General features: G+C 45.2%; 1 protein-coding gene across 1 annotated transcript in view; it reads right to left on the reverse strand.

Moving 5' to 3' along the window:
- Positions 1-14,967, reverse strand: part of NID1 (nidogen 1) — a 92,687-nt gene that overhangs the window by 40,185 nt on the left and 37,535 nt on the right. Inside the window, exons 10-12 of the mRNA XM_075924803.2 lie at positions 8,929-9,057; positions 5,069-5,212; positions 2,669-2,791 (exon numbers count right to left, since the gene is read on the reverse strand). Coding sequence (XP_075780918.2) covers positions 2,669-2,791; positions 5,069-5,212; positions 8,929-9,057 — 396 coding nt within the window. The remainder of the gene's footprint in view (positions 1-2,668; positions 2,792-5,068; positions 5,213-8,928; positions 9,058-14,967) is intronic.

Genomic DNA, 14,967 nt, shown 5'->3' on the forward strand with positions numbered 1-14,967 from the left:
TGCACACAAGTGAAAAGCAAAGCAAAGCAAAGCAAACCAACCCCCCCCCCCAAACAAATCCTCACTGACGTAGCCCCTGAGAAGCAGAGAGACACTCCCCACATTCCCCTTACACACCAGAGTCTCGGGGGCCACAGGCTAGTAGATTTTGTGTGCTCCAGCCCCATGGTGGGGTGGTGGGAAGGCTGGAGCCCCAGCCTGGGCTCCCCAATGCTGGGGGGGAACCCTGAGCCTCGGGGGCTGGACCCAGGCAAGCTGGGGGGGGGCCACATCTGGCCCCCGGGCTTTAGGTTTCCCACTTCTGCCTTATGCCTATTTTGGGCCAGACTGTCCAGTAGTATAAGTGGTGTAGCCTAAATGAAGCCAATGGAGTTACATGTGTTTATACAAGCTGAAGTTCTAGCCTCCAGAATAGGAAGAATGGTTCTCATAGTTTCAATACTTCTGCTTTGGTTTTGAATGTGAAGAGATAAGTGGGGGGGGGGGGGGGAAACATCTACAATTTCAACTCTTAAGAAAAGTTTGGCCAAATTTTGGGTTCATCTTTGGGTCAATTCTTATGTTACTGAAACTGCTTCTTTCCACATACAGCATTTTTATTGCAAAATGTCTAGAAAAGTTTGTAATGTAATTTAAATAAAAAGTGACACATTATTCATAGAATTAATGCAACAGCAGTTACAGTAACAAATCTGAAACCAATATGCCTGTTTCTTCCACTTATGCAACCTAATGAACCACACACTACCAGTGGAACATGGTACTATGCCTCTGGATAGCCTGTCCCATCTAAACAAAAGTTGTTAATACCATAAGGTATATTTTTTTCTCTCATTAGCTAAATTCAGTTTGACATATGTGAAAAAAAAAACAAGTATTGCCAATTAAACAAACTCCGCATAGGAGGAGAAATAGTTCTAATAGCTGAAAGCATCTGGAAAAATAACTGTAAAGAAAAATGAAATGGATAGGGAGCTATTACCCTAACCAAAAAAAAGAGGGGGGGGGATAGTTGTTCCGACATAGATCTCTTTTATATACTCATCATGTCAAAACACTGACCTTCCTAAATAGGGACTAAAATCACTTAGGGCACATCTGTGCTAGGGATGTTAATACCCTAGAGATAGTTACTTTAAATCAACAAATAGTCCTATCATCTGAAGAAGTGACCAACACTCTGGTCATCTGAAGAAGTAGGTTGTGCCCACGAAAGCTCATGATACCATCTACATGTTTTGTTAGTCTTTAAAGAGCTACCAGACCATTTGTTGTTTTTTTAAGTTTATCCTGTCCAGACTAACTTGGCTACCCCTCTGAAACTTTCAATCAAGTGAGGGATGTGGGACAAGACATTAAGGGTATGTCTACACTACCACCCTAGTTCGAACTAGGGTGGTAATGTAGGCAACCGGAGTTGCAAATGAAGCCCGGGATTTGAATTTCCCGGGCTTCATTTGCATAAAGCCGGGCACCGCCATTTTTAAATGTCCGCTAGTGCGGACTCCGTGCCGCGCGGCTACACGCGGCACGGACTAGGTAGTTCGGACTAGGAAGCCTAATCCGAACTACCTAGTCCATGCCGCGTGTAGCCGCGCGGCACGGAGTCCGCACTAGCGGACATTTAAAAATGGCGGCGCCCGGCTTTCTGCAAATGAAGCCCGGGAAATTCAAATCCCGGGCTTCATTTGCAACTCCGGTTGCCTACATTACCACCCTAGTTCGAACTAGGGTGGTAGTGTAGACATACCCTAAGAGCCTTTAAGACCTATTTGAAAGGTCTCAGTTTTAAGTATGCAAGCCATAAGATGGATGAGGGCAGGGGACTGAAAAATACAGAGAATACAGAGGTGGACCTCTTTTGAAAAAGTGAAGACACTACTGAATCATTAACATTAGGGCTTGATTTTCAACACCTCAGGAGACAGAGATAGCACACTAATATCTGAATGCTGAATTTGAACACTCAATTGCTAGGTTTGCATGAGCAAATAGCCAGTTGAATGCCTAATTGGCCTTGTGTATACACAACTGTAGTATCAGCTAGGGATGTTAGAGTGTAACAAATTGACCGTTTGACTGATAACCTGCTGCTTATTGGTTAATGGTCCGTAACACACTCAGTGGCTCCTGGGGAGGTTGCTTCACTGCACCAAGACAATGAAGCTTCTCCACCACCACCACTCGGGGGGCAAAAACTACTGGCCACGCTCCTGGGGAGGCTTCGCTGTGGGCTCTGCAGTGTTATTAAAGCTTTATACTGCAGAGCCCGTAGCATGTCACTGTTGAGATTTTCAGCAGTCACACAATTACCTATGTAACCAACTTTTAACATCCCTAATGTCAACCCACTACATACAGCCCTAGTTATTTGACCTTTAGAAAGTCAAGCCCTAAACATACTTGGTAGTCTCAGAGTGCTTCGACACTAGCCACTAATCAATTAAATATTACATTAAAACATTCAGGCTACTTTTTTTGCTCAACACAGATTAATAGCTATAGATACCATCTTGGTGAAGCTTAAAGAGGTAAATAAAAGCTAAAATGGTAATAAAGAATACCCTAGAACAGCACAGTTAGTCCTAGTGAAGAAATAGGTTGAACATTTATCCTCTGATTCCTGAGCTTTATTTCCAGTCCCAAGCTGAAGAACTGTAAAGCTTACCTCCTAACACACACTGGAAACCATCCCCACGGTATCCTGCATTACACTGGCAACTGAAGGACCCAGGAGTATTGTAGCAGAAAGCATTTGGGTGACAACGGCTCTGTTGACATTCATCTACATCTGTAAAACAGAAAATCAGGAGAGAAAATTTCTCATGATACAGAATAGCTTACAGATCACAGTTAAGTTGTTCGTTTTGCTTTGGATTCTTTTAAGATGGCAAAGTGGCTTAGAAGCAGAAGTCTCATTTTTTAAAAGTGGCTAACACCCAGGAGCCTAAATTCCTCTGACTTTCAATAGAACTTTAGTTCCTAGGCCACTTTGGTGCTTTTGAAAGTTTTACCTTCATATATAGGTTAGATCAGGGCTACTCAACACACAACCCATGGGCCACATGCAGCCCGCAGCCCATAGCGCATTTGTTTGAGGCCCATGGTGCGGTTTGAGTTTATGTGGGGCTCAACACACGGCCCGCGGATGGCATTCTTTGAACATGGCCTACACTGGCAACACGTTTCAGATGGGCTGGCTGGAACAGACAGGTACAGGGTGTCAGCGTTTCTAGCCCCCAGCGAGGAGGTGCCGGGAGTACTGTGTGAAAGAAGCTATTTGCATATATATTTGCATGTGTATGCAACCACACTTAAGTTGTGGCCCTTGGCTTGTGTTGTATCATCGTGGCCCCCGGGGCTTCCAAAGTTGAGTAGCCCTGGGTTCGATTTTTATTAATACAGAGGTAAAATATTCAAAATGTATACAGAAAATTCGAAGAAAAAACACTGTTGAGTTTACTGATAGTTACCTAACCAATTTCCCGTCCCCCAAAATTCTGGATTTCTGAAGCAACAGATCTATAGATTAATGGCTGGCAAGGGTTCCAATGAATACAAATATGGGAAGCTGCCACTTCAATGTTGTCCAATCAGTGTTAAAAAAAGTATGTTACTGCAAGTTGAACCTCCATGGTCTGGCACCCTGAAGAACTGACTGGTCCTGAACTAGGGAATTTGCCGGATAAGAGGAGGTCAAATGCCGTGGCACCCCTGCTCCCAACCACTGGCCCCCAGGCTCCCCTCCCCAAGGGTGCCAAGGCTCTGCTCCCTAAAAGTCCTAGGGCTCTGCTCTGCTGGCTGCCTGGGGCTCCGCTGCAGTCCACAGGGCAGCAGGGCTCCTGGCTGCTGGCCCCCTGCTGCCCAGCTCTTCCCTGATCCCACAACACACCTAGCTCCAGCACACTGGTTTTCCCCTGTGAATGCTCCAACCCGGGAGCACACACTGGGTCACCGATGATGCCAAAACAGGGAAGTCCAGATTAGGGAGGTTCAACCTGTATTACAAATGCGGTGTAACAGGCGTGGTGGGCCACATCCACAACTGGTATGAACTGGCATTGCTTTGCACCAATTTACCCCATCTGAGGAGCTGAGCTGTTTTGTTTAGGTGACCATAAACTAATAAATGTTTAATGTTATTGCAACTCTCACTGACGAGCAAAGCTACTTATCAACCATGCGTGTAATGAATGTCTCTTGAACATCCTGAGTTACAAATATTGAAGAGTGACTGTGACGGGGTGAGGCAACCCCGTCACCCCCCGCTAGCGGCGGACAGGGTGGGGGAGCAGAAAAGCGGCGCGGTGGACTCAGCCGCGCTGAGCGCGCAACCGCCCGGCGTTACGCCGCGGCACGGACAGACGCCTGACGAGGGCGCCTACGTCACGGGCGCGCTGGGGGCGGCCGCTGACGTCACGGCCGCGCTGGGGCGTGGCAGTGAGGAGGGCGCCCCGGAAACGGGGCATAAAAGGGAGACCAGGGAAGACATGGGGGGGGGGGGGGCCCGGAGCAGGGAGACGGGCGACCGGAGGAGACTGGGGGGGGGGCAACCTGCGCACGGCGGAGGAACATGGGCAGACAGGAGGGGTGAAGGAAGTGCACGCCGAGGGTGCGGCGCGGAGGGAAGGTACGGGAGGGGCCGAGCCCGGCCCGTAAAGGGGGAGGGGCGGAGTGTCTTGGGCCCAGGGTGGGCTGTGGAACCCGTGAGCAGGCGAGTTTGGGGGCACATACCCCGTCTGTTTCCGCAGAGCGTGATACGCTCAGCGTTAGGGCCCTGGGTCGGGGTCCGGAGAGAGGGTGGGCCCGGACCCCCACTCCACCCCGGGCATATAGGGGCAAACACATCGGTTGCCAACGTGGGCGACTCATGACAGTGACTTTAAAAAGTAAAGTGAGGGGGTAATAATGGTTGACTGTATATATTTCAGGTAACTTATCAAGACACTTTCTATTTGAAAATCAGAAATAAATGGTTTAAAATCAAACCAAGGCAGAAACCAACTGACTTATTAGCATATATAATAATCACCAAAACTATACTAAACCAATAAATGGTGTTACACACCTACACAGGAGTGTCCATCTCCAGAGAAGCCATCTAGACATGCGCAGATGTAAGAAGAGCCACCCGCATACACACATCGGGCACGCTGAGGAATATCACAGTTGTGTGTGCCCATTACGCAATGGTCAATAGCATGTTCGACAGCTATAAGTTTAGACAAACACAAAGTTAAAAATGAGATTTTACACATTTAAATTGCCCTCTACTTAATTTGTCGTTAGAGATACATTTCAGAGAAAGAAAAGCATTTTTTTTTAAAGTATACATTAGAAAGGAACTTTTGGTTTTATGTATCTGTCTGTACTTACTATGTACCTAACAGGACAAAGCCATTTTACTCAGCACCTTGTACATTTGGGCCAAAAATGCACAAATGCTAGCCTCCAAGATATTTTTCCTTTTTACAATCAAGTAGTGGATGAGAAAATGTCAGGAAAACAACCTTGTGCAGCCTATCAACAATGTTGGCTGAACTATCAGTGGAATATACTGGGAATAATTCACAATCCCACTACACTAACCCACAAATGACCCAGGATTGTTGTCACTTGGCAAGAGATGCGAGCTGTGATTCAGTAGGAGCCAAATACATTTGTAGATTAATAGGGAGAAGTTTTGGCTAACTACAGCAGTGATCACACAACCTACTTACAGCTGTGTCTGCTATCACATTTCCTGAAGAGAAACAACAGCTATTCTGTGACCAACACTACTTCTATCTTTCCAGAATTCCCCACTCCTACTTGTTATGTCTAAGAGAAGAGGAAGAGGCAAAAAAAACCAAACAACAACAAAATTAAAAATAAATTTTGAATGGGGTGGCATATTTTCCCTTTAAAACCATTCAATATTTACAAGACTGTCCCAAAAGAGAGTCATACATTTTTAACCAAGTTGCATGATTTTTTTTCAAACTTCTGAAGTTTGTAATTTTCTCCAGGCAAAGGCATTCAACCCCTAAAAAGATCTATCTAACATCAAACAGGATGAAAATTCCACAAGGGAAATTAATCTGTGTACAAAGAAATCCAGTTTAAATATGCATTCTGTACAACACCCTCAGACTAAGCCAGCTACCATAAAAGTTCAACTTCTGTAAATGGAAATACCTAGAAGGAAGAAAGGGGAAAAACTGTGTGAGCCTGTACTTGCCCAGAGTAGTAAATGCCTGACTATATATTCTTAAATTTAAGTTTCCACCAAGCAGATGTTGAAACAACCAAATATGTAAGAAAGGAAATATTTAATAAAAAGTTACTTAGCAGAGCCAATAAAATTACTTATTTAAAGCTGTCACAGGCTATCAGACATTACACTGCTGACACTAAAATCTTCTCAAAACTCTTGAGGCTTAGTTTTCTTTTTAAGCAGGATTTAGCAGGGTCCCCCATCCCTTCCAACACTCTGCAGTTACAATTCCTTTTTAGCAAGTTTCAGTGGGAACTTCAAGATTCCTAACCTACGTGGAGCACTGGTCCACAAAAGCATTAGTAGGACTTGCTCTAAATAGCACATTACACTGTCCAAATGATAAATCTGAGAGTTACACAGAACGACATGCTGATGACAGACCCTTATCTGGACTAAAACAGGAGAGCAAAACATGCTGAATTCTTCCTCTTCCCACTTGCAGATCCTTTTTAGGAAGGAAAGATGTGCCAAAATAGTCTTTTCTAGTCCTAACATAGTAGGAATTTCCAACAGTGTTGAAATATATAGTTCCATAAAAAACATAATACAAGAATAGGAAGGTGGGCCTCTTGAACATTGGTATTTGGGACCTACCCATTATTCCACTCTCCTCATACGGATCTGCAGCCCAGGAGCAGCAGAAGGTTGATAAAAAGGGGGGAGGTGCCAATGGTGCCTGAAGCATCCCTCCCCACATACTACCCCTTCCTTCTCCAGGCTGTGGCACTGCGTCTTCCCCCCGCTTCACCCAATACCCCATCACACACTCACTTCTCTCCTCCCCCGCAATCACTTGTTCTTTCAACTGGTAAAAAGTGGGAGGGGCTATGTGCCCCTAAGCCTACTCCAGTCCCCCGGCTGCAGCCAGCTCATTTCAGGACTCCAGTCCAGCTCTCAGAAACAGAGCAAACAGAAACCTTGTAGTCATAAACCACATTCTGGGATATAGTAACAGGATTGTAATTAGCAAGACACAAGTAGTAATTCTTCTGCTCTACTCTGCACCGATTAGGCACCGATTAGGCCTCAACCCGAGAACTGTGTCTAGTTCTGTGTGCCACATTTCAGGTACGATGTGGACAAACTGGAGAAGGTCCAGAGAAGAGCAACAAAAATGATTAAAGGTCTAGAAAACATGATCTATGAGAGAAGATTGAAAGAACTGAGATTGCTTAGTCTGGAGAAAGAGAAGGGGGACATGATAATAGCTTTCAAGTACCTAAAAGATTGTTACAAGGAGGGAGAAAAATGGACATAATTTATTCTACACTCTCCTTCCCTGCTACCCAGTGGACCTACATTTTCCTTCGTCTTTCTCTTTCTGATGTATAAGGCTCTATATGCCTCTTTTAATTGCCTTTTATGTACCATGCTAGATACAATTCATTTAGGGACGCAGTGTCAAACTCTCGGTTTGCAGGACATCTCTGGCCGGAGCATTTTTTGCAATCTGGTCTGGTGTATTAGGAGGTACCCAATCCTGTTCTCCAAACCCCACTTCTTCCTACCATTATCCCCCCCCCTTCATGATTTGCACCCCATTCCCCAAGAGGCACTGCTTTTGGCTTACTGGAGGGGCCTGGAGCAGGGTGGCAACAGTGGTAGCCCCCCCCACACATTCCCTGCTGGGAGACAGAGAGCAATGGGGGGAAGAGGGCGGGATGATGGCAGGAAGGGGCAAGTTTTGTGGGCACAGGTTCGGTTCATGCCTCCCACCCCCCACCACCAGGGCTGGATTTGTGAAAATGCTCTGTCTGGAGATGGCTGATGGGCTGTGAGTTCGAGGCCCCTGATTTAGGGCTTTAGTCTTTCAGATTTTGTCCCTACATGTTTGTGTTACTCTTTTGTACTAATCCATAAAATAATTTCTCCGTTTCCATTTTTTTGGGTAAAATTATCTTTAACTTTCAAGTCAATTAAGAGATCGTAATGCAGCCATATTGGTCTCTTAATATTCTTTTTTCTTTGCAGTGGGATAGTTGAAGCTGTGCCTTTAATATGGTCTTTTTGAGAAACGGTCTCTCTCCTGAATTCCTTCCTTTTTTTTTCTTGGAAGGAAAAATCTATGGAAACTTATTTACTAGTTCGAATTTATTAAAAGTCTGCATTAGACTTCAAAAAAAGCAATCTAATCCAATCCATGGAGTAGGAAGGTGATTTTACTTCTGCATACAGTATTTGTCAGTCTGATACTGGAATATTGCATAAAATTATGCGGTCCATATTTTAAAGAGCATGTTGAATAATTGTATGTCTCTTTCTTACAACCTTTCCCTTTTTTAAAGGGCCGCTAGATAAAATGCCTTACAAAGCTCAAACTGCTTTGCTTATCAAAAAGATTATTAGGAGTGGCTTAATTACAGTGTACCTAAACAGGGAAAAAGCAGTGGATACTAAAAGGCTCTTTGAACTGTGAAAGCAGGACACACCCACAACATTATAAGAATTCTTTGAAAGTTACTTTTAAGTGAGTTGCCCAAAATAACAGGAAGCCGGTGGCAGCGCCAGAAACAGAACCAGGAAACTTGACTCCCAAGTCTGTGCTCTATGTAATGGTTCACATTACCCAAAACATGCTAGTACACAATTCAAGAAAATCTGGAACTAAAAAAAAAATACAGGACTATGTAGCACTTTAAAGACTAACAAGATGGTTTATTAGAACTTACCTACACAAGTCCGTCCATCAGGTGAAAACTGATAGCCATCAACACACTCACATCGGAAAGTTCCTGGATGGTTATTACAGACTGCATTGCCGCCACACACTGTGGGTTGCTCTCTGCACTCATCAACATCTACAGAGTGTTATAAAGAGTCCAGTTATTACAAAAAGTAGTAACAATGTAGATCCTGGAAAGAAGGGCATCCCACAACTACGGATTAATAAATGGCCCCCATCAGTGATATTGCTATCGTATAATAAAACACATCTAAAAAACAAATCCATACACATATTATGTTGTTATTCTTTAACATTTAAGAGATATTCAGGAACTTCCCACACATCAATAAAAGTTCCTTTCCTAAGCAGAGACGATGGCACAAAGCTATAGCGGTAAAGTTTATCACTAATTTACAATTGGATTCAACCAACAATTCCTGATGTAAATTTTAAGTTAAATATTTTTAAAATGATATATGCTGTAGTTCATATATGTGCTATGTACAGCAGGAGCATCACAAGTTATGCTAGAGGCTTTTTACTTGTGGAAGACTTGCATAATAAATTTACTGCATGAAAATGTCAAAAAAAGCACACATTTAGAAAATAAAATGGAGTAATATTGTATTAAAATGTGTCATATAGCAGCTACCAACTACAGTTTAAACTAAATTTAACATGCAGAGGACCTGTACAGATGTGATATTGAGCCATAACATGTAACTGTACGTCATGCATTCTCGGCTTTGTATGATCAGGTTTTATAGATCGCCAGCCAGGAGGTGCTAGTCTAGGCATCTGTGGAATTTTTAATGTGACAACCATATGTAGGAGGGACTAAATTATGAGTCAAACAAAATACAGTATCACAGTTTAGCCAGTTTAGCTTTGTGTGCCTAATAACACACAATAAGTTACAATAAGTTATCCAGTATAAAATAGTTATTACTCTGTAAGTGATACATTAAGCTGCAGAGTCTTGTGAAATACTTAAGATGTGACATTTTAGACAACAGAAATGTAACACAACTGACAAGAACAGATTTCTTTTTAGAGTCCTCTAACAATACGCAGACTACAGGCAGTCCCCAGGTTACGTACAAAATAGGGACTGTAGATTTGTTCTTAAGTTGAATTTGTATGTAAGTCGGAACTGGCGTCCAGATTCAGCCGCTGCTGAAACTGACCAGCGGCTGACTACAGGAAGCCCGAGGCAGAGTTGCTCTGCCCTGGGCTTCCTGGAATCAGCCACTGATCAGTTTCAACAGCGGCTGAATTTGGACGCCTGGGACAGAGCAGCTGGGGCGCTGCCGGGTAGGTCCCCGCAGCGCCGCACCTCAGCGCTGCAGGGACCAACCCGGCAGCACCCCAGCTGCTCTAGCCCAGGTGTCCCCACGTCAGCCGCTGCTGAAACTGATCAGCGGCTGATTCCAGGAAGCCCGGGGCAGAGCAACTCCGCCTCGGGCTTCCTGTAGTCAGCCGCTGGTCAGTTTCAGCAGTGGCTGTCTTGGGGACGCCTGGGGCAGAGCAGCTGGGGTGCTGCCGGGTTGGTCCAGTAGCGCCGAGGAGCGGCGCTGCGGGACCAATCCGGCAGCGCCCCAGCTGCTCTACCCCAGGCGTCTCGGCGAGAAAAGCCTGGTCTGCTGGGGGGGAGGGGGCGCACTAGCTGCGCCCCCCCCCCCAGCAGACCAGTGAGACGCGGGTGGCAGGATTGCCGAGACGCGCCGCGGTCCCGCCCGCATCCTCCGCGGCTTTGCTCCACGTCTCCCTGGTCTGCTGGGGGGAGGCTCCCCCCAGCAGACCAGGGAGACACGGAGCAAAGCCACGGAGGACGTGGGCAGTGGAACAGCCCAGACAGATATATTTAATTATTAACCAAGAGGAGGAGGATGAGACACACTTTTAAAATTACATAATTACACATTTAATAGTTTCTGGAAGTGAAAATGTTATCAGAGCCAGAAAGCAAGTGTAATCCAAAGACCATTGTTATAAAAGATGAGAGGGAAAATTTCTTAAGCCTTACAATGCAATGTTTACAGTGGCTGGCCTGGGCTTAAAAAAAAAATCAGGACAGTTGCAAAGATTTTGGACTGCACATTGAAACTAACTATTTTTCTACATTTACCCCAAGTAGTATTAGAGATACCACAACTTTTCTTTACTCTAGAAAAACTCTTATAGTATTGGCTATTAGCCCATGTTTTCCCAGTCAACAACAGCTTAGACGGCATAAGGATCCAGTGAACCAAGAGGAATGGAGACAGACTACACAGCCCAAACAAATTAATTTCACAATGATTAATTAACTCTATTGTGGCTCAATCATGTTGTAACACAGTTTGTCCAGACCCTGTTGATTGGTGCAAACTGCACTATAATTGTACAACTGCACTTCATCTTCATACATATCCCCAAACTGGCATCTGTGACAGACCGGGCGGGGTCTGAGCACCGCGGAGGACATCCACTCAGGACGAATAGCTCAGGACGAATAGATCCACTCAGGACGAATAGGACATCCACTCAAAACTCAGGGTTCCTTACAGCCCCAGACTGGAGACCTTTCAAACAGATCACAAACCAGTCACTCTGAGCATTCCAGCTGCCAATCTGGCCAGCCAGAAACCTCACAAGCAAAACCATCAGCCCCAGGCCTGCTCGCAGGTGAGAGGTTGTAGAACCCAATCTCACCTACCCCGAACGGGTTCTTCCGGTCCCAAGAAACCAGCCACAGGTCCCAATCAATTTACACCCTGGATCTTACCCACAAGATCACCCTGAGCCAATCCTTTAGAATCTAAAATCTAAAGGTTTATTACTAAAAGAAAGAAAAGCATGAGAGTAGGGTTGTTAAGGAGAATACATTACATGCATCAAATCACCAAGTTCTCAGTGCAGGCTCTTAGCAGAGATGTTATAAACTGATATCTTATAAATCTCTGATGTACATCCTATGTCAGGATGGGTCCATGATTCTTTTCAGCTCGTTGTTCCCTGCAAGGCTGCATCTAGTATCAGGAGCTGAACTGAAGACAAGATGGACGTTGCCACATGGCACTTATATACCTCTCCTGGCATCCTTCTGGCCAGAGCAGGTCACATGGTCGGGCGATCTATCTCTGTTTCACATGCTGGCAGCCATTATGCCCTTGCTGGTTTGCAGGTATCAGTCACATTCCTCAGGTGTGTATTGGCACCTAGAAATTCATTGTTTCCTTGCTAATTAGCATAGCCACTGGCTGAACATTCTTTGCCTATCGCTCTGTCTCAGACAGAGAATTTTCCAGCATCAAAACAGAGTACATATTTATAACTCCACATATAGATATTATACAAGTACTGTACATGAATGGCATATACAGAATCAGTAGAACATAAGCTTTCATTTAACACCTCACACGACCCCCTTTGTACAGACCCCCTGCCCGCCATGGGTGCAACAGTGATTTTTAGAATCCAATTTAGCCGGTCCCCGAGTTACAAACTCATTGACTTACGACTGTTCGTATTTATGATCAATCTCCTATACGGCCAGTCCCCGAGGTACGAACAAAATCCGCACTTACAAACAGCACGGCCATTCGTAAGTGAATGTAAGCCGTCTCACGAAAAGATCGAGTTAAGACCTAGTGTTTGGTATGTAACTCGTTCGTAAGTCGGGGACCGGCTGTAACGTGACACCCCCAACACAAAATTGATGCAGGAAGTGATGCCAGTAACATCACTGGGGGCATCACAGGCCTCCCCATATCTTGGCTCTGTGTTATTACACGTTCTAATCCAAAATTAGAAACCACAGTACAGAACTAGACAAGTGTATGAAAACCAAATTTGACTAAAATAGGCTTCCTCATTGCAAGGCCTGTCACAGCAACAACCATGTCCTTGCACTGTTTTACAAACCCAAGGTAAAACTTGGTAAAAACCATGGCTAATTGGATCTGCTTTTGCAGCAGGATCCCCATGTGTATCATGTGATCTTGCCCAGAGCGAAAGAAAATAGTAAATGTATCCATCCCAACTCTGGCAACTCGCTGCAGTCAAATTAACATTGTGTTAATGTAGGTATTCTCATCCCCCACAGTATAGGCATCTTGGCCTTAGCCATGAAAACAAAATGGAAGTGTGCCTCAGTTTCCCTTTCCACACAGCACCTTCTGGCCGGAACCTTTTTCCTGTAAGAAGTTCCCAGATAAGTTACAGGTATCAACCATGAAATATCAACATTCTAAGGTCTTTTAACATACAGTTTGTCATTTGGTACATTTATTGACAGGTGCCATGGTTTTTCCAAAACATAACACACATTGTATATTTTTACAATTTTCGGTAACCACAGCACACTGGTTACAAAAGTTAACATGAGTAATAGGAACAAATCCATATCCAGTGTACACTGACAGTATTTTCTCTCATGCCACATTTTTGGCTCCATACCATTGTAGTTTTGGCCCTTCAGGTTTAAACTGTGATTTTCCTTTGCCAAAGCAAGTTTTGCCCTTTCCCCTGTCCTGTGGGCTCAAAACCTGGCTTGACAAAGACAAAGGGCTGTCTGGGTGTGTCTCCCTTGCCCACAATGGCCATGGAATTCTCTCCCTCCCCCAATCAGTGGGGTAACAACAATAAGCGGTAGACTCACAAATCTCTCATCCTTCCATCTCTAACCTCTGTTTCCACATGGAACCAGATATCAAATTCCCTGATCGATTACAAGTGTCCACAGTGTCCAGAGATGGGAGCTTAACTGCCGTTTCCTGTATTATAGAGAGAGTAACCACAGAGCTGTACTGCTCTGCATACTTGTCTACATAGTCCTTCCCATGAACCTGACACACACACTGTCCACTCTCATCTTCAACCTGGGAACAATCCTGTCCCAAAAACCCTGACTTCCCAGCAAGCTGGTCACACAGTCACTTGATTCCTGCCTCATTTGTAACAATCCTCAGTCCCTCTGAGACCTCTCCACAATCCTCCACATTGGATATTTCTAGATCCAAGTCAGTGGAGTCACTGTTAACAGACAAATTCTGACCATCAGGCACTGAAACAAGTATCGCATACATCAAACTGTTGCCTTTTACAGGCAGAGCTTTCCCTTGAAGGCCTTCTCCAAGCAAGGCACTGTCATCTCTCTCAGTCACTGCCAACTGCTTGCTAAAAGCACTGCAAGGACCCTCATTCCATGAGGAGTAACGGTAGTTCGGACTAGGAAGCCTAGTCCGAACTACCTAGTTTGTGCCGCGTGTAGCCGCGCGGCACTGGGTTTGAACGAGCAGGGATTTAAAAACGGCGGCGCCCAGTTTACGCAAATGAAGCCCGGGAAATTCAAATTCAAATCCCGGGCTTCATTTGCAAGTGCAGTATGCCTACATTACCCCGCTGGTTCGAACTAGTGGGGTAGTGTAGACATACCCCTAGAGACAGTCTCTCCCTTGTCCCAACACCCCTGGCTATTCTCAGGCACACAGCTAGCGACTGAGACAGCTTCTTTCACTGACACACTGCTCTTCTCAGCAGCCAAACTGCCAGCTTGCACACACTGTGGCTGCTCACACTGTGCTCCGTCACACAACTCACTTCCAGCTTGTGCAGGTTCAGACTCACAAGCATCACCAGCTAATGATCTATCACCTTTCAGAACTTTATCTTGTTCCACAGTGAGGAATCTCTGGCAATCCCCTGCAACCTGCTCCAGGGAAGCGTTGCCCTGAGTCCTGGGGTCCCCCTGCCCTGCTTCTGACTCCAGCCTCACCCTTGAGACATCAGACAGGCACCCAAAACCCTCACTCACAGAGACACACAACTATCTCCCTCAGGCAAACATTTAGGGTATGTCTAGACTACCCGACATAGTAAATGAAGTGGGGATTTAAATATCACCCGCTTCATTAGAATAAAAATGGCTGCCTCGTTGTGCCGGCTCAGCTGTTTGTCGGCATGAACCGGCAGTCAAGACGGGGATCGGTTGGCAAGGAAAGCCTTTGCTGACTGATCCTGTAAACCTCGTTGCACGAGGCATAAGGGATTGGTCGGCAAA

Source organism: Pelodiscus sinensis, chromosome 3, assembly GCF_052426305.1.
Source record: "Pelodiscus sinensis isolate ZL-2025 chromosome 3, ASM5242630v1, whole genome shotgun sequence".
Classification (NCBI taxonomy): Eukaryota; Metazoa; Chordata; order Testudines; family Trionychidae; genus Pelodiscus; species Pelodiscus sinensis.